The sequence below is a fragment of the Acromyrmex echinatior genome, chromosome 10 (assembly GCF_024713525.1).
Source record: "Acromyrmex echinatior isolate Ae372 chromosome 10, ASM2471352v2, whole genome shotgun sequence".
Taxonomy (NCBI): domain Eukaryota; kingdom Metazoa; phylum Arthropoda; class Insecta; order Hymenoptera; family Formicidae; genus Acromyrmex; species Acromyrmex echinatior.
The window spans coordinates 8013917-8041091 of NC_141861.1; the positions used below are offsets into that span (position 1 = coordinate 8013917).

General features: G+C 35.9%; 2 protein-coding genes across 4 annotated transcripts in view; one reads left to right on the plus strand and one right to left on the minus strand.

Moving 5' to 3' along the window:
* Positions 1–5231, plus strand: part of LOC147908256 (uncharacterized) — a 75920-nt gene extending 70689 nt beyond the window's left edge. Inside the window, exon 4 of the mRNA XM_087410485.1 lies at positions 5163–5231. Within this exon, the coding sequence (XP_087266611.1) occupies positions 5163–5192 (30 nt within the window). The 3' untranslated portion in view covers positions 5193–5231. The remainder of the gene's footprint in view (positions 1–5162) is intronic.
* Positions 1–27175, minus strand: LOC105151651 (transcription factor SOX-10). Of its 3 annotated transcripts, none has more exons than XM_087410478.1 (5): positions 23971–27175; positions 15454–15582; positions 6308–6644; positions 5221–5549; positions 1–4186 (listed from the first exon to the last, which is right to left on the minus strand). In XM_087410478.1, the coding sequence occupies exons 1-5, from the start codon at positions 24204–24206 to the stop codon at positions 3919–3921; spliced, it is 1299 nt and encodes a 432-aa protein (XP_087266604.1). In that variant the 5' UTR covers positions 24207–27175; the 3' UTR covers positions 1–3918. The 3 variants fall into 3 exon arrangements, with proteins under 3 accessions (XP_087266604.1, XP_087266603.1, XP_011063784.2); XM_087410477.1 differs by having other exon boundaries at positions 15454–15600; positions 23971–27174; XM_011065482.2 differs by having other exon boundaries at positions 5221–5534; positions 15454–15600; positions 23971–27173.

The following is a 27175-nucleotide window of genomic DNA, read 5'->3' on the forward strand; positions in this document are numbered from 1 at the left end:
TTTTAATCTCTCTTGTTGCTTTATTTCTACAAATTAGCATACATCGCACTTATAAGTTATGGTTTAGTGCTCGCCCTTCAATGTGCACAGCTACGCCGATACGTTAACCTACGCTTTCTATCAATCCTCGTAAAAATGCGGTGAATAAATATCTAAGTACAAAAGCACGGCTGTGTCAGCGTAGTAACTAATAAGTGTTAATAATGTATATAATCTATGTCAGCTATGTGTTTTAATATGGAGCTGTAAGTTCATTTACAATAGCTGCACGCTCGATATCAGGCCAGTCGTCGATCCTCGATATATCCGGTCTAATTTATATCCGCCGATCGATTCGATCGAGCTAAAATCGGAGATACTTACATTTAGATCTCATTGAAAGCGAAGGACAATTCATGACTGAATCAAACTAAAAACCATCGAAAATCTTCAATTCATAAAAATGCTCGATTAAAATTTAGCTTTTATTCCCGTTTTCACCGATGCAAATTAACTTATTAATTTTCGTCCAACTTACTCTTCATTTTTTTTTTGTAATTCTTAGAACTAGAAAACTTTAAAGAGTTAACGTATTTTCGATCGCGAAAATCTTTTACAGCTGCGACAGTCGAGACGATCGTCGCCGTATCTCGACCGCGTAAATTCCGGGTCCCGAAATACTCGGTCTGTTAAACGGAAAGCGCCAAGTGCACATTTGTTGCCACCCTCGATCGTATTTCAGCGTTTATTTGAACGGGACGTGCGCGAGCGAGCCGATCGCCGGTTTATAACGTCCGCGCGCGTCTCACATATATACATATACATATACATATATATATAATATATATATATGTGTGTGTGTGTATATGTATATATATATATATATACACATATATACTTTATATACGTATATACTATATTATTACATTTGGAACGCTCGCGCCGCCGGATACCGTATATATCGAGCGGCCGCTTGTTTGTTTGGCCTGAAATTCTGCGCTTTGGAATGGCCGGCTGTCATGGAATGATGTCATGGTGAGTATCGTGGCCGCGCCTCGTCCACGTAGTAAAGACTCTCAAGCCGGAGAATGGCCAATCCGCCATTTTCATACGTCGAGCAGGATACGTTTCTCGGATTGCAAAGCAAACTATACCGTTAATAATTTCTTGTTAACAACAATTATCAGTAAATCGAATGAAGAATATCGACAACCTTATTGATTCATATAGGTCGATTCTAATTTGAAGAAAATCTCCTCTGAGGATATCAACAGTTAATTTAGTAAAAGTGCATTAAATGCAGTTTAATAAGTTGTCAGGTTTACAAGGAAATGATGCAGTGGACTCTCGACGAATTTTGATCCTTCAGTATGATGAAAATTAACTCATTTCATCGGCAATTTTCCATACCCTGATGAAAATGAAAAAGGAATATTTACGCTTCTTTTATGTTGTTTCAATTTTCGCCTCCTAGAAGCTTCGTCTACGCTTCTATTATTCTCCCATTACATTCGACTTACGCTTTGATATTTATGAGTATAATTACGGAGGCCTTTCATACATTAAAAAATACTATTTGCAAGGCCCATTTAACAAAACGTATGGCATAATTGATTTTCAATATAGATTCATCATGTTGAAGGAGACCAAAATCCATAAAAATCCATCTTTTCTTGTTAAATAAACGTTGCAGTGAAAGAAAATTGTATATAAAAATGAAAAATTTACATTTAATTAAATTAAATATTATATACTGAATCAAATTAATATCAAAATTAAATATTTAAAGAAAAATAGATAGCAAAATCGTTGTATATTAAAAAGAATTGAAATTTAAGAAACTGAATTTGATTCTGCCAAACTCTGGCTTGAGTATCTTTAATAGATATGTACGTCTACAGTAAATTTTAGTGCAATTAATTTTGCACTCTATATATATCTTCCCTCCATTTTTTTCTATTGAAATTAGGGAGATAAAGGCATATTCGCATCAAATTCGCAAAAAAAAACTATGCAATGCTTGTTTTCAAGATATTCACGATATTAATAAATTTACATAAAAGTTATATCATGCTCTTTACAACAATTCGAAACGTGTTATCTGATGCAACGAGTTATTTTAGCTCGTTTCAATTTATTTAAAGCATATTATTATATTTACAGGATATTACGCAAGTCGTTTTGCACAATAATTGTCGCGATACCGAAATTGCGATAGAAGAGCGATAGAATTTAATTTATGTGAGAATTCTTTCGAGAAGAACTTGAAAAATTCGAAATCAGTATATATGTAGCATTTCTTCCTTTTCTTCTCGTCTATCTCTCTTCATAAATTCGTAGTGTCGTCAAACGTCAGAGATGACAGCGACAGTTCTTTCTGAAGGCAGGAATGCCGATTTAAGATCGATACAAATGAAATATCCGAAATATCTGCGTTATACTAATAATAAATTTTATCACTCGAAGCTTTAGTCGCGCATCTCTCGTACAATCAGACTCGCGCATGTACTATTAATGAATCTCCGTAATTAATAATTAATTACGTTATATTTGGCTATTCTTAAGGCTCTGTGTAAACCAGAAACATCGTAGGGATTTAACACCGTGGAGATTTAATACCGCGGCGATTGATCCAATCACAATTTATTTATGTATTATAATCATTTGCTTATATAATTATTTTCTACAATCATTTTCATTTATACAAGCAACTAAGTCAATGTAACAAAATAGTCGACATAATAAAATAGTCTTTATTTTACTTTCTTTACTTCACGCGACGCATTTCGTACATTAATTTTTCGTACGTAATTTTTCGGCGTCGTTATCTACAGAATGTCCCAGATCTATCAAAAAATATTTCGTAAACAAATTCTTCGGCGGAGACTTTTCCTTGATAAGAAATATGACTGTATAGAAAAATAAGATCATTTATGCGAATAAATTGCAGAAATTACAGAGAATAAGTCTCTTTGATTCTCAAATAATTTCAGGATAATTTCGATAATTGTATAACTTCGACCTTCGAGATGCATTTAATCTTTCGTCTACAATCTGTTCTTTTTTTATTGTTCTAGGCTTTCAAAAAATATGGAAAAATTCAGGATTACTTTTCAACATCTCTATTACATTACCAAATATTTTGTTAACAACACAGAAAAGATTTTTGCTGAAATATCTAAAAATTTAGTTAGATACAAATCTGAAAATTTTTTGCTGCATCTTCAAAATAATTATACATATAGGACGCTCAACCTGATTGCTAAAATATATTAAATACGATAAAGAACGCCATTAACGGTTAAAGTTATTATACAATACATATTTAATAATAAAATAATATATATTCTTTATCAGTCTGAAAGCTAATAATCCCTTCTAAATTAAATTAGAAAAACTATAAAGAACTTATTGCAAAAAATATAATCTCACCATGGTTCTAGCCTCATCAAGATTCTAGCCTGATTGCTAGAATATTAAAATTTTTTATAGCGTTGTTCATATTTGAGATTTCTTCGTAATTATTTTGATGATCCAAATTATTTTTATATCTGTACCTAACTAAATTTTTAAATATTTCAACAAAATCCTTTTTTCCATAAAGTTATTTAAGAAGGATTCGGACTCCATCCTCCTTTGTTATTTCTCAAAGAAATTTGAGAGTGAAATTTTGCTTGTGCCAAAAAAGACTCAGATTGTAGACGGAAGATTAAATAACGAAAATTTAGAACAATGTCAATGACGTTGACCAGAAAGAATCACGTGGGATTTCGCAAATTTGTCCATCGAATATTTCTGATCCGGGACGGTCTACGCGAATTCTTTCTCCGATCACTTGTATCTACGGTACGTAAAAATCGGATGATTCTACGATACCGCGGCGCGCCTCTCGACACCGCAAAACGAAAAATAAATCGGACATGTTTACCTCGTTTTGATCTACATATAATTCGGCCACGTCTCAATACCAGACACGTAGCGATGTGCGTATTGCGCGTAGGGCGTGGACACGTGCGGATGGCCCATCTGCGTACTCGCGTGCGAATGGTGCGCGTTATGGGCGGATATGTACTGGACTGGCGGAAGGGGAGGCTGCAACTCGTGGTACCTGACCATCTCCTGAGTCCTGTCCTCCCATGACGATACCTCCGCGATCGCCTGCTCTGAACAGTGACGCTTGATCGGTCTCTCGATCTCCTCTTCGTATCTGGAAGCGAAGCAAAACGTCCCGACGTTTTCTCATATAGAAATAAAAACGTGATATAAAAATCGAAGTAAATTTCAAGAAATTTACCGATTCATTTTATGACTTTTGTTAATAACCGATGTTTGTATCGAATAAATAGTGAAGGGAAAACATGCAAAATTAAAAATAAAAATATAGTATAATAATTATGTAGCAATAAAAAAAAGTATCTTTCGACATTATATCTTGGCATGATCTTCTTTAGAGACTCTCAAGTAAAAGTCTGTATGGACACTTAATAGTCTGTTTACGAGACAAATACAGCGATATTGTGAAAGATAGGATGGACTACGTAAAATTGACAAAAACCTGTATTAGGTATATTTCGAATGGTATTTAGCTTATTTTTTTTCTATATGTTCAATATGTTGGCAGTCACTTAAGTAAATCGAAAAAGTGTTCTGAACCCATTATAATCGAATAGCCCATTGTAATATCTCACAGCAAAATGTCCAAATTATATCGCAGGGATAGTTTAAAGATGTTTGTAGGACATCCGTAATATATGTATATCGGGATATTTCTGCTGTGTGAGATGCATGATGCGTGAAACGGAATGCATCCTTAATAAAATTTAAAAAAAAGGTTGAAAATGTTTAATTTGAAAACCCAAGATAACGTTTAATTTGAGAATCTAATCCATTTATTAAAATGCTCATATTAAAGCTAGTCTTCGAGAATTTTCAACAAATTTTCATATAAATAACGCATGATCACGCATGATTGATCAGCGAGCGTTTAACTTTTTGTCATATAAGACAATTTTTATAATTCAATTGTTTTTTTCCTAAAATCTAAGGAGAAGCGCCTTCTTCTCCTTAGAGTCACGCCGCCTATTTGTCTCGAATCTAGATTTTTACTTAATGGTTTCTATTTTAAGTACAAATCTTTTTTAAGTCAAAACTTCCGAAGTAAGTTAACTCTACATTCTTTTTAGGAAGCATCCTTCGATTTGAAGTCATTGTGAAAAAGCGCAATTATGGCGATCTCTCTACCTGTTGAGTAACCATTGCGAGGCGGTGGTGACTTGTACGGGCGGGTATTGGTGTATCGGTGCAGTCTGGGGTGGTAAGTATTGATCGAGCTCATTGTTCTCGACCTCGCACTCCTGGAAATTCACCGGAAGATTCAGACCGAGCCCGCCCAAAGTTCCGAGGCCATTTAACTGGTTCTCCTCGCCGGGAAGACCATCTCCGACCTCGATATACCGAAGATCAACCGCTGGTTGTTGATGTGGGGACTCACTCGATGGTGTGCCGCTGACCAAATCCTGGTAATACACCGTGTTGTTCTGCGGAAGCTGATTGCTCTGCGAATCAAGCGTCTTTATTTCGCAGAACGTCAACGATTAGAATGATTAGCTGGGAATGCAAACGGCTCGCGCGCGTGCAAAAACTTTGAATAATTATATTTACGAGAAGCGAACTTTTTGCAGTTCTAAACTCGATATAATACGTTGTAGTAGCCTATCGCGTAATTATTAAAACGTTCAAGTCGCAATTTAATCAGCAATTATATATAATTTTGTTTATATTAAGTGAAAATCGAATCTGAAATATTCAACATAAATGAAGTGCTCGGGCAAAACAGGTCTTGATGCTTAATAATACTTTTTACTGATTAAATTGCATTTTTGTAATTCTTATAATTTTATAATTTTTACAATGTTATAAAACTTAATAATTTTATTAACTTTTATAATTTTTTAATAACTTTATAAATTTTCCAATAAAAATTCTTTGATTTATGTTAGATCGATCTAAACTAATCAGCCAATTAGATGAAATTGAAGATGAAATATTTGATTTTTCTCTAATGTGCGAGAAATAGTTTTAGATCGTAAATTATTCCTTTCGCCATTAAATAGAATAACTACAAAATGAAAATTAAATAGCAGACGACTTACTGCTTATTAATTTTAAATTACTATTATCATTAATGTTTATTGTTAGTTTTGCAATAATCTTATTAATATAAATAATCTTGAAATAACAGAAACATGCAAGTCATCATTAATTATCTAAATCTTCTCATCAAATTGGAAATTCTCGTTAGAAAAACGATAAGGGACATATTGGATACCTGATTGATATAGTGCTGTCCCCTGGGCGTTGTAGGGGGTGTCGGCGGTGAAAGACCCTGACTGGGTGTCGTGGGTGGCGAAGAGCTTACGCCACTTTGCGGTGAATTGGGTCCTTGAACACCTCTAGGACTCATGTCCTCCTGCTTCAACGACCTGGTAACGCTGAACGTTACGTTGCTCTGACTCCTCGTGGGCGAACTCTCTCGGCCGGATGTCGGCCCGTTCTGCTTCCGACGTCGTGGTTGATACTTGTAATCGGGATGCTCGCGTTTGTGAATAACGCGCAGGCGGTCGGCCTCCTCGATGAAGGGTTTCTTGTCGTTGTCGGACAGGAGCCTGTACACAATTAATCGTAAAAAAAATAAATTATGCTAGACAAAACGTAATTTTCATACGTATTACATGAGCTTTGCAGTATATTTATACTAATATTTGTGATATTTTTTAATTAATATATTAATGCTTTTTGACACCTCCGCTTTTTGACTCTTATTTGTAGTAATCTCTTTTGAGATATTTTAATAATGGATTTTGGAAACTGAAATTTTTCTTGAAAAGATCTCGCACTAATTATATAGAAAATTAAATTTAAAAATACTATCCATTATTGAAATATGAAAAGAGAACAAAGGCAAAACAAAGTCATGCGCAGATGTCATGCATCACAAGCAATAATATATTAATATATTAATTAAATAAAAATATCACAAAATAATATATTAAAAACGCTTAAAGCAATAAAAAAGCTTAAGGCGTTTCAGTTAACTTTTAAGTGCATCTGAGCATCTCAAAATTGATCATATATGTCGATAAATAAGTAATAATGAATGAGTAATCACAAGCTGTGTTCAACAACGATAATTGAACGATAACTGAAGGAGCTTCAAACCAAATAAAATTTTTCCAAAAATGTCACCTATTAGCAGTTATATGACTGGATAGAGAATCTAATATATTATTGAATCTTGTATGTATGATTTTTATTTACTACATTATAAGTTACATAATACATAAGAATTAACTCATATATAAAAATTAATTTCATTACACAGAAAGTACAGTTTTGTTAAAGTATCTAAACATTTAGGTAGATACAGAACTGAAAATAATTTTATTTCAGTTATCAAAGTATTTATAAGTAGTAGAACGCTTAGGTCCAATTTTTCATTATCTGATTAACTTGTAGTCAAGTTTAGTTTAAACCTGATGTTTCGCCCAATGGGCTTCATCCATGACATCATCATAGTCCATTGGATAAAACATCAGATTAAGTTAACCAGAAAATGAAAAGTCGAGCCCTTCTGGTTGCTAGAATATTAAAACTTTTTGCAGCATCCTCATCAGACTTGAGAGTTTCTTACATAATTATTTTGACAATCCAACAAAATTATTTTAAGATTTGTATCTACCTAAATTTTTAGATACTTTAACAAAATCGTTCTTTTTATACAGGAATACAATTTTCCATATAATTAGTGCGGGATTCTTACATCACGTAGCAATTCTCGGGCTTAGCCATGAAATCTGTCGTCGGCTCGACGTGATTCACGTCTCTCGCGTTGCGTGTATTATACACAAGCGAAAGCGACCGTCTCTCCTCGCGCCGTTTCTCGCTACCCGGCCGAGCGTTTCTCGCTACCCGGCATCAGAAGAGGCTTGGAACGAGAGCATTTCCATCGGCATCTGATATAGACTCTCGAAGAGTCGAAATGGGGAGTCTGGTTAGTGTTTCTGGGCGCGTTAAAGCGCTCGAAGGCGCGCACAACTTAGTCCGCCTCGCAGAGCGATTCGGTGGGTGCGGGGCTCGGTGCACAGTTACGGTCCTTAAATGCTCTTTGTGTTTATATTCCACTGAGCTCGTAAAGCCCGCGACCGATAAGGTTTTCCGGTGTAATAGAGAACGTCCGAGAGATTCCGGGATTTCCATCGTGCTACGCCACCCGATGACTTGTGCCATCTTACGCCTCTGCATCAGACTAGAGATTGAGATTGAGATTGAATTTAATCAATTAGAAAAAAGAAAATCGATATCAAGTTTAATAAACTTTGCTTTGATTGATCAAATTCAATCCCAATCCCTAATCCGATATAGACATTAAGATTTACATTTGTTTACCCTTTAAACATCCCATACAGCACGGATCTTCAAATGATAATTCTCTTAAAAACGTCCAGAAGACGTCTCTATCCTCCGAACGTTTTGAGGACGTTCCTAGAATGTCTCTTGGATAAAGTGTACTGTGTGAGGTCCTGTCATTGCATTAATAATAAACTCATCCCGCAACGTGCAGAATGATCTCAGATTCGCCGCGCTTTCTCTCAAGATATCTCCGATTCAGGTCGTCAGCGTCCGCTTCTTCTGAGTTTGATATCTCTTTCACACATTGGAATTGCTAATATGTTTCTTTAACTGCATCGTAAATAATATGCGTCGTTCGAAGTGCAAAATAAAGTGGAAGAGAATGTCATGAGAACCGTTTGAGGAAGCTGGTAATACATCATCTGGAGTATTCGCAAGCTCGGGATTTAAATCCCACGACGGGAGCTAAACTCTCGAGCGGGTTGACACACGTTGAAGGCACGTATCTCAAGCTTAACCGGCGGTGTTTTGTCACCGACAAGAAGGGAGGGAGAAAGAAGAGCGGTGGACGGAGAGAGATGGAGAGAGAAAATCCATCTGGTCAATGGACTTGCCACGAGCTTTTTTTTGGCCAATGGGTGCCGACGATAGCGAGCGATGTCGCAGCCTCTCTTTTTCTTCGCCAGATGCAACGCAGGATCAGCCAATTTAGATCTGCCTCTCGCCAGTATCTCTACGAGGTTATTTGTACGTATCAAATGTTATAAAGGAGAGAGAAGAAGAGAGAAATTCACACGGCCGAAGGTCGCATGATACTCAATCTCGATGAATTCTCTCATCGTGGGATTCTAATTGAATTATCACGCTTGTCATCCCGAGTAACCGTCGACAAATCGCGAAATTGTCCGACTTTCTCGAAGCGTTCCTTGAAACACTCTAAAGCGACGATAATCGCTTGATGGGATGCATGATGTGACTCTAGACGTCCCGATTTCGGCGGGACAGTCCTGCTTTCGAAGTGCTTGTCTCACCAAACATGTCAAATTTCCGATTTTAACAAACAAGTTCCGTGCGCGCGCTGAAAAATATTTTATAAATTTTAACATCATAGAATATGTATTATTGTTTCCAAAAAGAAGTGCAGTAATCGAATTAATTTTTTCCACAATGAACAAAATGTGGATAGCGAAAAAAAATTCAACTTTGAAAGCAATATTAATAAAAAAAAAAATTAATTTTGATTTCCGTTGCCAAGAATTCCTTTTTATAAAATTCATCTTTCTTATTAAAACAGATAATTTTAAATGATGAAAAAAAATAATTGTACTATTTCTTTTTAACAAATCGCTTTCATTGTATTTATCTTCATATCTATACATCTTCCTGAAAAATCTGATCATATTAAGAATGCAAAGTTTTTTCAACTAACAGTAATTTTATGAAAAGTGGAGTTTCATAAAAAGCAACATGACTTTCGCGAACGTAGAACCTATTTCGAACGGCGATACAATTTTAAACTCTCAGTCATGACCACAATGGCAATTTGCGCTGGCTTTTACTTAGAACCGATAGCGGCTACTGCGAGAAAATAATAGCTATCGCATTCAAAGGAAGTCCGACGTGTGGAGGAATCGTTCCTTCCGGGAGATAAGATGGATTTACCTGTTCTCGTCACGCGCTATTTGCTGGCAGGCCCGGGATGCGAAGGGGCAGGTTCGGAAAAATTCACCTGACGGACACAAGGCGTCTATTGTGGTCCCCGGGGGCCTCTTTATCTCCAACAGGAACCGGCCGGCAGCTGCGAGCACGCGCCAAGGATGAACCGGGGATATCTGTTTTCCTTTTGTCGACAAACACATCGCGTTTGGAGTGTCCGAATGGCGATACGTTTCGAGACGACGAGAGAGAGAGAGAGAGAGAGGGGGGGAGGGAGGGAGAAGGACAGAATGCGAGAAAAAGATTTATTTTCAGACACTGGCACCTGGCCCTCTTATCAGGATACCATTGACGTGAGACAAGTCGGCGTCGAAGTCCAACAGGATTCACATGTCGATTGACGTAGTAGATTAAAATGTTTGTGCTAAAGGGGACTTGTCATTTTATATCGCAGCTTTACATTTTCGTTGTGTAAATTGTAAAATTTTGCAAAAAGGAAGAAGGATAGTTGCAAAGATTAACATTAGAAATACCTGATTATTATTGACTGTTTCTATTTTTTGTATTAATATTATTTCTTTTGTAAAAAATAGGATTCTGAAATTTTTCGAATTTACTAAGTGAATAAATTACTGTGAAAATAAAGAAAGTAATAAAAAAAACTAAATATTTCATACTAGTGTGATGGATATAATTACTAAAAAAATCAAAAAATTTCAGTGTCCTCTCTTTTATACAAGAAATAAGATTAATATAAAAAAATATACTTTTAACGTTAATCTTTATTTCTCTTCGCAAAATTTCAATGAGTAAGAAATATTAATATTTTTCTAGTGCTAAGGCATAAGATAAGTATAGAAAATTAGTTAATAGGAACATGAAGGTAAGAATAACAGGCTAAGGTTTGCATGAAAATTGTGCAATAATTAGATACTTGTAATATTAATGTAAATTAGTGTACAATGTAAAAAAAAAAAGAAAAACTATAATATTTAAAATATTAAGATAAGAAAAATAAGAAATAAATATAGATTTAAGTAATAGTATTTCATTATATATTTTTCCATATTTGATATCTTTACTATCTGCATATATTTTTTTACTTTTTGCAAGTATAAGGTCACAAACATCATTATAATTCAAGTATAACGATATCTCCTTTATCCACTTGTCATTTCGTGAACCACTGCGCCTCATCGACGTTACAATCTGTACATATACCGATCTTTGTAAGCATGATCGTCGTTGAACTTCGCCGTTTTATCGGTTCCATCAGTTGGCAAGCAACTCCGACCGCGTAGCGCAATCGCTCTAGCACTGTGTTCATTACCGAAGATGACTGTATCATTTGTTTCTGCGCGAGGGTGGAATCAAAATGTCTCAGAATGACGCGTGGCGACGTCTCTCAATCGACGATCGATCGCGCAAATTCGATTCTTTGCATGCGACGCAAGTGCTCAAAGATTTGTCTAGTTGATTCGCGCGGGGCCTTGGCACAGTCACGAAAAATACCTCTCGCGTACTTGGACGAGAATGTGTTAATTACGACTAGGTCTATACCGAAAAGGTGCTAAATAATGACTTTTTAAGAGCCGAAAACCGTAGGTCAACGTAACATCCCAAGGACGACTTTTGTTTCTTCCGAATTGTGCAAGAGACCGGAGTCATACCGATTTTGGTATCTGAATCTTCAATTTCGTCTCCGACATATGTTCTTTCTCCTTCCCACATAAAGTCTAGTCATGCACGAAAGTAGATAATAGTGAATAGCGAATGTCATTTGGTTCCATCGATACGTGTTTATAGACCAATAGATCGCTAATGAGTCCCAATACGGCGTTAGGAAAAAAAAATCGATTGATCTTTGATGCCGCGCGGCGTCTTATCTTTCGGCGAAAGCTCCGCCGTGACAATCGTCGGGGATATCGATCGTCGATCTTTGGCGAGCGATCGCGATCGCGATCGCGGCCGGTGTTATTAAATGATTCGCGACGGGGGTTCTTGTCGGCGCGTCCTCTGATGATCATTTATATGGCCCACTGGGGCACCTCGTTAGTCCCAACCAGGAAACAGAATCGTCCACGAGTCATCGCGAAGCCCGCGTATACAAGGTGTATCAAAAATTGCGTACGTGTGCATACGTTGCGCGTATGTTTTGTTTTATTTATTTGAAGTTTGAAGACTCCCAAACTTCCAAGTGAAGCCGATCAAGTTCGATCGACTTCAATGGAAACAAACTTAAACGTCTTATCTCTTCGATTTCTATCTTTTCACTTACACGACAGTAGAAAAAAACATTTAACTCTCAATTACATTATTAGATATGAAAAGAGCACTGCTAAGTCACTGTTTTAAGTTAAAAATAATTTTATTATTTTCAATCTTTTTATTTTTGACAAAAAATTATCATTAAGTCATTTTCTATTGTTGTATAATAAAAAAAGAAACAAATTATTTTCAATTTTTGAAGCACAGGTTCAAAATAAAAAAACATCCATATTAACGTATTTAGTAAATAATAAGCTAAATGTGGGTCTTAAATGTAACACATTTGTTTAAGTTATATTCGTTGTTTATCTCCAGTGTTTTAATTAAATTAACAATTTGATCAGGAACAGTGGCGATCTAGAGAAATGATTAAAAATAACTCAAAATAGATATTATTTAACAGTATACAGCTATGAAAATTATACCCATGTTCTAAGCGTTCTATTCAAAGTTCAAGAAGCAAGTGAGTCTTCTCGTCCTACGATGATTGATAAAGGAAGAATCAAAGTTATTTTTACCTACAATTTAAAAACCTCACCATACATATAAATTGTACATATAATTATCCACAAACCCGTTCGCTATGGGTTTAAATAAATAGACTGTTCCTGCACTGAAGAGAAAAAGAGAAAAATGTCTGGTTGGATTAATTGGAATTCTAACTAAAAATAGAAATAGAATTTTCTAATTAAATCTACTAGAATTCTAGTTGAATTCTGGATTAATAATACAATTATAATCTTCTGGTTCGTCCATTTTCAACTCACTTTTTTCAGAATGTAGAGGATGTTGAGGATTAAACATGTTTTGAAAAGAAAGAAAGACTTTCTAATAATGAAATCGTCATGACGAGGAAGCGAGTGTTAAAAAAATTCGTCTGGTTGTAAAGATAGGATCGCCGACGTCATACAAAGTGTGTTCTCTGCTGTTACATATGCGATTCGAGTTGACGAATCTCGAGAAGCAGGAATATTTGTACCACGTGCAACCTAAGCGCCACGTGGTACGAGTGTTCATACGTATACATATGTATATATATATATATGTATAGCTGACTCAAAAAAAAGAGCATTCGCGAATTCGCTGGTAAAAATAGAACTGGTTACGTACAAACAAGTGGTCGCAAGAATTGGAACGCACGACGCAGTGGCTCTAAACTTTTGTGTTTGTGGCGCGATCTTCGTGTTGGATGATATTATAACTCTTTCCAGCGATTTTAATTGAAATCATACACGCTGTGTCTTACGCAAGTGACATCAAATATGATTCCAAAATGGTGAAAGCATTATTTATATTTATCTTTCAATGACTAATTTTTTCTACTTCAATCGCGAGAAAAGGAATTAAGTTTTAAAATTCTTTGAATTTTTATAAAGCTGCTGCAGTAAGAAGAGTTAAACTCGTACACAGCGAAAACTTTGTTTTAACACATTTCACATGTCCCAAACGAGCCACCTAAATTTTTGTGTTAATTTAACATAATGAATATGTTAGAAAATAACACAAATATTATGTGAAAAATTAACCCAAGAAACGTAATACTTTGATATAATTTAAAAACAAATTTTATGTTATTATAATAATAAATAATAATTAATATTGATATAATTAATTCTCTATTCACAATTTTAGCTTTTTTAACACGAACAAAATTTCATTGTCAAATTTCTCCATAAGAAAGAATGACATATTTCAATTTCCCCTCCTAAAATATCGTATTAAAAAACTATTTATTAATGAATTAGAGATATTACAAATAACCTTGAATTTTTCCACATTTTTTGAAAATTTAGAATAATAAAAAAATCTTGGGCTGGACAGAAGAAATAAAAATACGCAGGAGGCATTAAGGATTAAATTATGATCCAGTCCTTCTTTTGTCAGCATAATTTTCTCTTGTTCCTTCACGCGAATTCAATGCACGAGAAAATCATTAAATCGACGGTAAAAACACAGGTGGCTTCGAATTGACGACAGCTGAAATGATCAGCAGCACATTTCCATGCTTTCTGTTCACGATCCGATTTTCTACGAACAAGACGAACGCAAACGGAGATCAGCAAGCGCGATTCCCTCGCATGGCTGATCGCCGCCTGGCGAGCTCGCATCTGTGAGAGAATCGAGCTTATCAGATCGAGAGAACGGAGAGGCATCCGATTGAAGACACGTGGTGCCGATTAATTTTATCGAAACAGTGTCTTTCCGCCAGGCAAGGAGACCGCTGAAACTTTATTCGTCGGCTGCAGAACACTTGAGTGCGCACTTTAATCGTCCTCAATTGCGCGACTTTTATACGATTAAAATAAAATTGAATCGAGAAGGAAAATTGAAGCAAAAGTTTATATTAAATTGAAGCAAAGATTTAATTGAATCTTATCGGATTTAGAGCTAAATAATTTTACAAAGACAATGAGAAAGAGGAATATAAAGTGCAAAAAAATTATCTATAATAAATACTCCACCGGCAATGAGTTGGTTTAAGGGAATAATTTTTTAACTATAAATTTTTTAATTATAAAAAAATTCTGCCAAATTTAAATAAATAATAAATAAAATACAATTCGATTTTTATTATAATAGAAATATTAAAGCTTTCACAAATATAAGAATTTGTTTCAAATTTTTATACAGTCTGGAGCAACGTATAAAAATCTGTAATGAAATTTGAAAATCCATGTAGAAAAACAATTTTGTTGAAGCATTTAAATAAGTTAGATACCGATTTGAAAATAATTTTGTTGGACCATTAAAACAATTATATAGGATTTTCAAATATGATGAGCAATATTGTAAAAAATGTTGACATTCTAGCAATCAGTTTCGAGTAAGTCCCTTCTAAAAATTTTTGTAGTCTAACAAAATTATTTTCAGATCTGTATCTAGCTAAATTTTTAGATTTTTCAGCAAACTCGTTCTCTCCGTGTAATCGAACAATTTAAAATATACATATAATAGATTTTAAGTATATAGATTGTAACGCAGATTGTAAAGTGTGTGTATGTATCTAAGATTTTATGCTAATCTAAAATAATTATAAATGCCATACCTCTTCTAGGATGTCACGATTACACTGATTTACGCTACCGTTCGGCCTGACAGTTCAAAATATTGACGCGAGCACAAAGAAAGTGCCACACTTACCGCCATAATTTTCCCAGTGTTTTCGACAGCTCGGCATTGTGAAGCTGGGGATACTGATCGGCCAGTTTTCGCCTCGCAGCCTGGGCCCACACCATAAACGCGTTCATAGGCCTCTTGACGTGAGCCGCTCTTTTGTCGCCGGAGCCCCTGCAATTCGAAGACATTATCTTCATTGGAAACGATACACCTCTACAAATTTACGTGAACGTACGTAAAATTCTAAATATATTATGGAGATTTTTCTTCTATTATTGTACTTGCAAGAAACATTTCCTACATAGTGAATTTGATTGAATGTATAATATTTATACTCAAATATTAGTGTAAAAATATATGTTTAATATAAATATAAAAATAAATTTTAAAAAAGACATGAAATCTTCAATACATCATTTTATTGTACTGTTAAGTAAAATCTGTATTTTATAATTCGATTTATTTTACGAATTATTTTATGAATTATATCAACATACAATGACTCATGAAATTTATGAAATCGTATCATGGTTTCGAATTTCTTTCAAAAATTCAAGAATGAAAATGTATTTCAATATACAACTGTTAGTACTGAAAAATTACAGTTCACACTATAGAATTTCAGAGCTGATAGTGTATTGAATGTATTGATATCGAAACACAGCCGATATCTACCGTAAAATGATAGATATTTATTTACATTGAGGCTATACACATATAAGACTATTTTTCAGAAAGCATCACTTGCCTTCTTAATCAATTAAGTTAATAGATAATATATTTAAAGTATCTTAGAGATCAATTTATATAAGGTTTTATGATGTTTTATTGAGTTTTGGGGTCTGTCTTTTCTTAGGCCCTTCGGATGGTTACTGAAGGAAGACTTGTGATTATTCTCAGCTTAACTGGATAGACTTCAAATCCTGTGAAGCTCACCTTTTCTAAATTAATTAACAAGAGTACTAGATCTTTGCTGAGACCGAAAATTCTCGGGCAAAAAAAGAAGTACAGATAATTGTGTACATTCAATTAATTTGCACTATTCACGATATATCATACAAGGAAAGAAGAGATTCAGTGAATTCCTTCAAACTTTCACAGAATCGCTAGGATCTCTGCTGTGATATAACTTGAAGAAACGCATCCTAATAAGCAAAAAACATTTTGAAACATTGCAGCAATGTTTCTTGCTTAAATTTTTTTAATGTTTCTTGCTTATTGGGATACAACGTCGACAGATTTTTCAAATTGATAGAAATAAAAGTTAAATGCAACGGCTTGAAGGATTTTCTCTCTTCCTTCTCTCTATCCACCTATACCCGGTCGACCATTCTGGCGGATAATCTGGTGACTTGCAGAAGAAAATAACCAGAGGCGACGGGGCATAGTATATACATACACACCCACACACACACACACATACACACAAACACGTATCCGTATCTGGTTCTGCTCGGCGCGGGCTACCCCCGGGTCATCCTGGCGAGCAGCGCGGAGCGTTTAAAACCGGCCTTAAAATAACACCGTGGCTGCCGACGTGTGACGGGTAGGAATGGACGTATCCCTTTCTTTCCGAGAAGATGACTTCATAAAACTTTTGCCCCATCCAGAGCCGGGGATCGACGTGACTGACGTGATTGCCGCGTCGGGAGAGATATCCTGGGCCTCCGTTTCCCCCCCTTCTCTCTCTCCCTGTTTTTCTTTTTACCCTTAATCGAGGATTCTTTAAGGACTCGTGCGCGGCCGCCCTGAGCGGACGGCCGTGAGGCGTGAAGAACGGCCGGCATACGGTATACGAGATTATTTTCTGTTGGGAATCGTTAGGTGGATAAAGAGACAGGCAGTGCTTATTATGCATTCTAAAATGCTGTCGAGGCAATCGAATTAAGGTACGAAGGCACAGATCGAATGTAACAGTACCGACGATACGTAAATATCAGATTGGTGTATACAGAAAAATACATCATCTATACGTAAGTAATAATTGTTTCAAGTATTTCAAAAGTTCATATATTCGACTATTTATGATAAGTTCATCATAAGCATTAAATTTATTGAAAATATATTCTGAATCCTATATTTTAATCAAGATTATTAAATTAAAACAAATTCAATTTGTTTATTATAAAGACGTTTCTTTGATCAATTTTATAATAGTCTTTGAAAGAAAATAAATTCTTGTTTTGAGTATATAATAATTGATTTTTTAATTGCTAATAAATTATTATTAGATTATTATCAAGAAAATTCTTTGTTAAATATTAATATAATATTTAACCATTACCATAATCATTGCTTAAAAGATATATAGGATATAAGTAAATTGAGTAATTACTTTTTTTTTAGGAAAGAATGATATTTTTCTGTGTGTGCGCACGTAAATTACGTGTATTAACTTTTAAGATTTTGCGTTACTTGAAATCCTCAAAAATTTTTGTACTTAAAACGAGATAAATATATATTTGGGCGTTGAACAGAAAGAAAGCGAAGATTCTAGATGCAAAAAGTTTATACAAGCAACACGAACAAATCATTAATATACACGGGTTATTCGTGTTCTGCGCATTTCTGCTCTTTGAAATACTAGGAGGACCTAATCCTAATTAAGTGATCTTTATATATTTTTCTTTTTTTAATACACAACTTTATAAATACTTTCTAAAGATATTAAAATATATATAAGAATCACTTAATAATTTTAATCACTTAATAACTCATAAAAATGATGAAAATTGCTTTAGATACGAACGATTCATTCTGTGTAAAAAGGATCAGAAAATCGTATGAATAAGAATTAAAATAGCTACACTAAAAAAATACTTACTCAATAAAAAATGATATAATTAAATTAATAATTTTTGTATCAAATAAATATATATTTACATTTAATAAATACTTAAAACTGTTCAAAGAAATATTTATTAAAATTTAGTTTTTTTGGTGTAATAAATGAGTTCTCTCTCGAAAATTTTGATGACCAAGATTAATATACATATAAAAGCAAGATTAACATAAAAAAAATTAAATATAATATATGAAAAAATTACATTGTGTTCTATGTTTTGGTTCATTTTTAGATCGCTAATACTTCATATTAAAAGTAGAATGCAGAGTTATAAGAAGCACATCTGTGATAGGCCGTGATGAGCCATTTCACGAGAATTAAAGATCACAAATGATTGGAACACTACGTGGAAAAAATGTTCACGTATATTTATTGCCTCGAAATATGTTTATCATGATTGATTTCTGAATGGGATAAAAGAATCGCTCTGGATGATGCCGGCTAAGGAAAACGGCTAAGGAGTTTGAGGGGATAATCATGCTAGTAGCAGGATGTAACTCAGGATGTAATCGGACCTATAAGCGTTCGATTCGCGCGGGGATTACACGGGGATAAGCGTGGCGAACGTGCGTAACGCGGGTGAAAAGGACTCCGGCGCGCGTCTCAAGGATTCGAAAGCGGTCCCGCGGTACATTTCGGCCTCTTTGAAATGAGAGGGGCGTTAAATCCGTGTGTAAACCCGCGGAGCCGTTGGTAATTAGCGTGGGCTCACTAACGAGGGTTTTCACGGCGCTCCTCGACGCGAGCGCGCGGCACACACGACGCGCGCGCTTTACCTGGATAAACGCAAAAAAAAGAAGAAAAAAAAAGTATGCATACGATGCGTGCGACTCTGCGTTCGCGACGAAGGCGTGGTACCGTGCAAAATGGCACGAATACGCTGCCTTGCAACGGTAAGAAACGCGCGCACGTAAGAACGATATCACCCTGAGGCCGGAATCAGACGTGAATTGAAGACTGAGGATGAAGATTGAAGATTGAAATTTGACCAATAAAGAAATTTTAGCTCTTATTTGGATTTGTCAAATTTCAATATCTCAATCTTCAATGCCTAGTCTGATGATTTCAGTTAAAGCCCCATAAAAAATAATCCCCCTACACACACATTCCTAAAACACACTACACATAACAATGCCCCACTATTTCTCTATTTCTCCCTCTATATTCATTTCTATGCTCAACTTATCAACTCAAAACTTCACCCACAATTTATTATTTTAATCCTCTTATTCTTAAAGTAATTTTATACTTTAACTTCGAATTAAACTTATTTTAACCATAAAATACAAGAATTTTAAAACTTATTACTTTTACTTATCCCTATTTATTATATAATATCACGAGAAAAAATTTTCCCTGTCGTAGTTAATTTTGGATAAAATATGTTTGTTGCTTAACTATAAATTTATAAATGGCAAAATATATACATGGTTTATTGTTGTTGTTATAATAAAGTATGACAGTATATAAGCTATACATTAGCTATAATACCTACTTATATTTTATGTCCATATTTTACCTACTATTTAGTTAACAAACGCAGTTTTTAGTTTTTAGTTATGGCAGCTTTTTGTAAAAGAAAAATGAAAAGAAAAATGAAAACAATAATGCGACAATCAATAATCCAATCCTGCATTTTGAATACGATTTTTGCCGAACTGTTATTGAGAACAACATTGATTTTACATTTAAGCCTCCACCAGCCAAGTTGTAGAAGATCGATATTTTAATTATAGATTCTGGTAAATAAATTTAAATCTATAAAATATAAGTAAAATGTAATCGAATTTCTGTGATTACAGTAAATAATAAAAGTTCGTTATCAGAGCTTTCACAAATATACAAAATTTTGTTTCAGATTTTTATACAATCTGCAATGGAACAATAATAATATAAAAATTTGCGCTGAAACTCGAAGATCCAGGTTATTAACGAAAGATACAAAACGCCACATTGCTAATGAAGGATTAATAATCACGAATCAAAATATAATTTAGTAATTACAGCTTCTGAAAAGCGCGATATACTCTTATGGAAATCCATGGGAATTAAAAAACCGGTCGATTTTATCGGGGCTCTATCGCCGGATAGGAATAAACATCGCATCCATTCCTCCTGAGATAACCCCGTAATTGAGGGTTAACGATAAGCGTGATACACTCTGTGATTTCTGTCGTGGCCCATTCTGCTCTATGATCTAACCTAGACGTACCTAGCCGCGTAATCGCTTTTCCTCCTTATTCCATTGAATTTTTCTAAGCCTTATCTTCGATGCTCGCGACAGCCGCGATCTTCTGGCCATTCTTTTTGTATGCGATTAACGACATTGAGATTATAGGATGAAATCATAAGCCAGTCTTTTCATACATGATCATTTGCTCCCAGGAAAATTGGCATTTCATGTTTCATGATAGATTTCTAGCTGAGACAAAGTTCTTTAAAGTTTTAAAGTTCTTATAATACGTTTTAAAGAGAACACTTTGCCTCATAATATCATATTGTCTTTTTGTAGTTTTAAAATCAGTTCCTGAATTAAGATATATTCAAACTTCTTATTAAGATTTTCTAGAGACATCTATAAATAATTTTCTAGATATAGAAAATTTCATAATTTATAAAACATTCTGCCATTCTTGAAAAAAAGTGAGATTTCACTTCAAAGAATTTAAAGAGTTAATTGTTTTATTATTAGTTTTATGTAATATAATCACATCCAAACATAATTCCGTGTTTCCATATTTAAAATCGAGCAACCATTATTCACCATTTCTTTTAGATTAATGTTACATTTCTTGCGTGAAAAGATAAGATTCTGAAATTTTTTAATGTTTTAAAATTATGATTTTTTTATACTGATAAAATATTTAATTTTTCATCATTTTCTATAGTAATTTATTCATTGGGTATTTTAATGAGAGATTAAGAAACGTTGCTATTTTTAGTATTAACGTAACATAGGCCTCTATAAACGCTTTGATAAGATACTTTCCAGTTCCTGGAAACTTTTTTAATCTTCCTGATAGATTCTTTCATTCTATTTTTTTTTTTTACAAGAGTAATTATGATCGTCGCGACAACTAGAAATATCAGATCGCGGTATCGGCAGCCATTACGGCGCGGCAGTTTGAAGATCGGAAAGCGCGTTGCACAATTTTGCGCATATCGAGGTCACGCTCGCGATTTTATCGAGTTCGTCGGAGATCTAATGATTTTTCATCGGCTAATGCCGAGTGACGCGTTGAGGACACCGCTCGATGACTTTGCTTCTAAAGTGCAGGAAGAAATAGCGTTTCATTTTCTCTCTTTCTTTTCTCCTCCCCCTCTCCCCCCCCCCCTCTCTCTCTCTCTCAAGTCGTTATCAGGTCGCTATTTTAAGATCGCCTGCCTTCCCACGATGGAGGAGGGCCGACGAACGAGTCGCGCAGGACGTGGCGATCGGGCATTAATTAGCCAATTTGCGTTAATTGGCGTCCGAGGACATTTTTCCGCGGAGACGCGCGTTTCCCAGGCCGGGGAAACGAGTGCGTCATAATTGAGTTAGCGTTACGTATTTTTAAGGCCGCGCCACGCTTCCTCGCCCGCTTCTTCTCTCCCCGACGGCTTCGTCGCGCCGTTCCTTTCCTTCTTCTTTCTCTCTTCTGGTTTTTTCCCCCCTCGCGCGAGTTAAGTCCACGAGGCTTAACAGCACGGCCACATGCGTGTGTTAACGCGTCGCTAATGCGACTCGCGATGATTAAAACGCTTTGCGAAAACACTGAGAATCGAGGAAGCTTATAGAAAAGGAAAAAAAAAAAGAATATTTCTCGGAAACATCTTTGACGATTTATTAATCATTCCGATCTAAATGAAAAAAACATAAAATAGTTGAAGCAATGAAATATCAATGTGAGACATATATCTAGAATATTTTATTTGTCATACATAAATAAGTAACTTTTTCCACAAATTCCTATATATTATGTTATATTAATTTTTCTCAACTCTTTTCTTTTTTTGGAAGTTTATTTCTTTTATACATTTACATCATAGATTTTGACTTTTATGATTCACATATTCATTTTGGTATTTTATTTGTAAGCAACATGTTAACCTTGCACATACACAATTATATTGTTTTTCTTTCTACCATCAGGTCTCTATATAGTGTGTTTAATTTCATTTTTTCTCTTTACAGTTAGCTATCTTTGGTGAATCTCAAGTTTAATAAGATCTATCAGTTATTAAACTATATGCGAAGGTTATAAACAAGAGTCATTTTTATCTCCTTTATAAAGCGAATAAAAATAATATTCTTTATATACAAAAAAAAAACCATTCAAAGTATGATTGAAAATTATGTCCAAATAGCACAGAGAAAGTTCTTTCAAAAAGAATTCATTTTCAGACACAAAAAGAATTTTTTTTCTGAACAGTTCTGAGAAGAATTTTTTTTGCATCTGAAATTCTGAACTCAGAATTGAGATGACATATGACTGAATTTTTCTTATACTATCTGGAAGGATATGAAGATGACATACGATTGAATTCTTTTTATACTATATATCTGGAATGGAGCTTATAAGATTTATATCGATTAATAGTAAAAGCATGATTTTTCGAATTCTTTCCATCATGCTCGAGCGAAACCATATCTGATCGACACAGATCATTCCAACAGTAACGTTCATCAATATTGCAGTATATCCAATGTTGCTGCAAGTTTCTGTATATTGTATGCCGTGAGATAGACATAAGAACAGACTTTTCTATAAAGTTGTTATCAGTTTAGAAAGAGTGAAATAACTTGAATTTCCTCTCTCTCTCTCTCTCTCAAGTATCGAAGAGAGATGTTAATATATGATTTACAATTTTCTTTCTAATAAATTTGAGCAATATTTATAGTTCGTTTTTCTTTTAAGGTCGTAAATAATGTTGTAATTTTAAGTAATGTTTAAATATGCTAATGTGATTCATATGACATCTTATGAATTTTCTATAATAAATTATTAATAATAAATTTAAGCCTTTAGTTTATTTAAGCCATAAAAATTGATCAATCACAGTCAAAGTGAGAAGAATAATCGACTATGATTGATTTCTCTTAAGATTGAAGATTTAATGCTGATTCTACAAAATGAGTCAGTAGTCCTAAGTTTTATCAATGAAGTTGACCAATAGCCAACTTGTACGATTAACGCTGATTGACCAACTTCACCGATTAAGACTTACAAAGACTTCCGATTACAGATTCATTGTAGAATCAGCATAATACTTTCTATAATAAACTATTACTTAAGTTTTAAGTCTTAAGAAATTAACCAATCACAGTCGAACGTAAGAAGAACAATCGATCTGATTAATCAATTTCTTATATAATAGCTTAAGACTTAAAGCTTAGGCAATGACTTATTGTAGAAAGCCCGTAAAGCTTAAGTAACAGCTTATTGTAGAAAGCTTATTGGGACCATACTTAAGACAATCTTAAGTCTATGACACACAAAAAACTTAAGACAATAAGACGTAAGACGTAAGGAAATCAACATGTTGGATTCCCTACTACTCATGTTATGGCTCAAATTTTTTTTGTGTGTCATGTCGCTTAAATATAAGAAATGGTTACGAATATATCGGCCTATACATCTACTTGTTACGTCTACGAATGAAACGACGATTCGAGGGTGAGAAAAAAAAACGAGTTTGCCACGTAACACACTTACTTGGTGGCAACAGGTACCAGGGTCCAATCGTATCCTTGAAGAACCTTGGCGACGGCAGCACTAATCCCTTCGCCGCCATTGGCGGCCACCGTCGCCGCGGCAGCGGCGGCTGCTGCGGCGGCCGTTGCCGACGTTTTGCCATTTCCATTGATGTTATTATTATTGTTGTTGTTATTGTTTTCACCCGCCGGCGAAATCGACGCGCCGCTGCTCTCCGGCTTGTCGTTCATCTTCATCCCCTTCGTCGCGTACGTCGCGCGATACAATAGATTTTCACCAAGGCCGTCGAGAGGGCCGAAAGATACCGTACGATCGTACACAATCTCAGTCCTGCCGATTTATCGCGTACGATACGCGGAAAACACGTCTCATCTCGTATCAACCGCGACGAGAAGTAGCCTCAATCGATCAATTCGTCATCGGCCGTGATATCGTCGTCGCTTTTGTTCACCTTATCATCGCGGCGATCGTGTGAGCTTCCGTTTCCCCGCGGTTCTCCCCACTCGGTCTGATAATAAGTTTCAACTGCTGATCTCGAGCCTCTTTCCCTCTCCCTCATGGAATTTCGGGCGTCACGTCTCGATCGACGATTGTCACGTTTATAATCAATATCGCTGTTGATTAACTCGCGACACCGCGTATCTCGCGCGTGCACACACGCGTGATTCCGTATAACGTTCTTGCCTTCTGCGTCGGTCGCCTTTTCGTTCGTCGCAGTTCGCCGAACTCCGTCGCTTCTTATCTGCGCTGCTTCTCTTTGTCCGTCTCAAAAGTCTCTCGCCGTCTGCTCTCCTTCCCGAGAAAGCGAGATCAAAGCTGCGTATCGCGTGAAATCGTGATCGACAAGTTTTCCTCGATCCCTCTTATCCTTCCTCGTAAATCGTTGCACTTCCTTCAGAAAAGGCTTTTCGCTTCGCTCATTTGGATAATACGTGACTCGGTAAATAGATACCACTGACGTTTTAAGCGAATTCTTGTATCTTACAGTTGACCATTCATCGTGTATATCCTTCGAGAAGAAAAACGGTACCTAACTATATCTAACAAGTATAGCATGACGTCACCAGAATTAAAATGATCAAAAAGCGGAATCCGAGGAGCCTGCGACAATCTCGATAGATCTCCGTTCGGTCGATCGTAGGTAACTGTTATAACTCGCGTGCTGTAGACTACGTACTTCGCACCTTTCCGTCTCGGAGAGTTCTTCGTGTAGCGTCGAACAATATCACACATCGAGAGAATACCGGGATCTTTCCGCTCGCTCCTCCGGACCGGATGACGACGGGGCGCGCGCTCGCGTTACTCGCGGTAACTCGCGTCGCGTTCAAGTTCTCGAGTCTCGGGGTTTCGGCGGGTCGCTTGTCGCGCGATCGGCGCTCGAGTGAGGTGGTTGCATCGCCTCGGGGCAGTTTCCACCACGAGGCCTGACATCGTTCACTCGGCTCGGCTGGCTCGTTTTGGGGGCGGGGCGAAGGCAGCGGCGCTGGTAACACTTGTTGCTCCGTGGAGTCCCGGCGACGGTCGCGTGCACCGGGAGGGAGATGACGGCGGCGGCTGCGGTGGAAGTCAGTGGAAGTGGCCGATGAGTCTCCTCATCTCGCGGCTGCAGTGGAAGCGAGATGAGGAGAGGCACGAGGCATTTACTCGCAGTCGGCGTATCTCGCGTCTTTCCCGGCCTCGTCGTCGTCGTCTCGAGGAACGCGGCCAAATAAGGCGGCACTCGCGAGGTCGTTATATTTTTTTTTCTTGCTTTTTCGTATATTGTAATACGTCAATGGAAAGATTTCACGCTATCATAATCAACGTACGCAAAAGCGAGCTTCGCCATGTAACGAGAGGGACTGTAATCGTAACACTTTTATAAATTTAGACACCATCAATTATTATGATAAGATCTTAATTAATGAATTAGAAATCAAAATTAAACCGACGAGAATAAATCAATTAATAGAAATAATCCTATTTTCGGTGAAATTAATAGTAGTTGCAAAAGAATTACTATAACTATTAAATGAAAACTTAATTGATAAATAGAAACCTATTGAAAATCTATTCATTGAAAAGAAGGAATGAATTCTGAAGTATTTAAAAAAAAATAAAAGCTTTTTCGTTGGGAGAGTATGTAATAAAAATTATCAAGAAAATATATGCGATCTAAGCGGAGTACATAAAAAATTTTACTACGAAATAAAGTCTCGAGTATCAAATAAACATTACACTTGTGTGACGCATTAAGCGTTCAATCACCTTTTTCCGTCGACTTAATTTTCTAGAATGAGTTCCATTGATATTACGGTCTTCAAATTTCCTTCAACACTTTTTATTCTAATACAAAGCGTTTTTTTTTTTTTCCAAGACCGTGATTGCATTCATAAGTACTAAACACTGGAGGACAAAGAATGCGGATCAACGTTGATTAAAGAAAGAACGTATCCTGTGACAATGTTGCACTGCCTGACTGCAATCCTGACATTTTTTTTACGCGACAGATCACTCTCGCTCATCTCGCTGACCGAGAAAGAGAAAGAGAGAGAGAGAAAGACAATCTGATGTTAATAATATCGTGATTTCTTTCTCCCTCTTTCTCTCTCTCTCTCTCTCTCTCTCTTTCTGTTCTCAGATAGATCATCTCCCCTTCCTCATGATATCGCGTTCCCTTCCTCTTCAGGGAAGATCGCCGGTCATTCCATTTATATTTCGGTGCTCTTTACTGACAAGAGTTTCCATGGCTACGATATCCTCTGGGAGGATGGAACCAATCGTATTTCTGCTTGCTCCACCTATCTCTCGTCTCGTCCCTCTTCTTCTCTTCTTCCTTCCTTCTCCTTCTCACCTTCTACAACTCTTCAGTTCTCCGCTGTTCCTGGTCGCGATCGTCTTCGTTTCTCCGACGTCGTCCCGTCGATTGGTCGGCCGCAATTATGACGTCGCGTGGAGGAGAGTACGCACCGCAACAAGACCGGTTGCATTCACGATTGCACGCTGCATTCATCGGCCGATTCTCGTGGCGACCAGGCATTTACATGTTTTTGGCAAGGAAACGAAAGCTTCGATGTAGAGATTGTAGGAATAAATCTGTAGTTCGCGAGGATTACTTTTGATATCGTTTCGTATTTAAAACGAATTTGCAAATAAATTTACCTCTCGCCTTCTTGTATTGGATTCCTTTCAGAAAGTACAGAGAGAACATAAACGTACAAAAGAA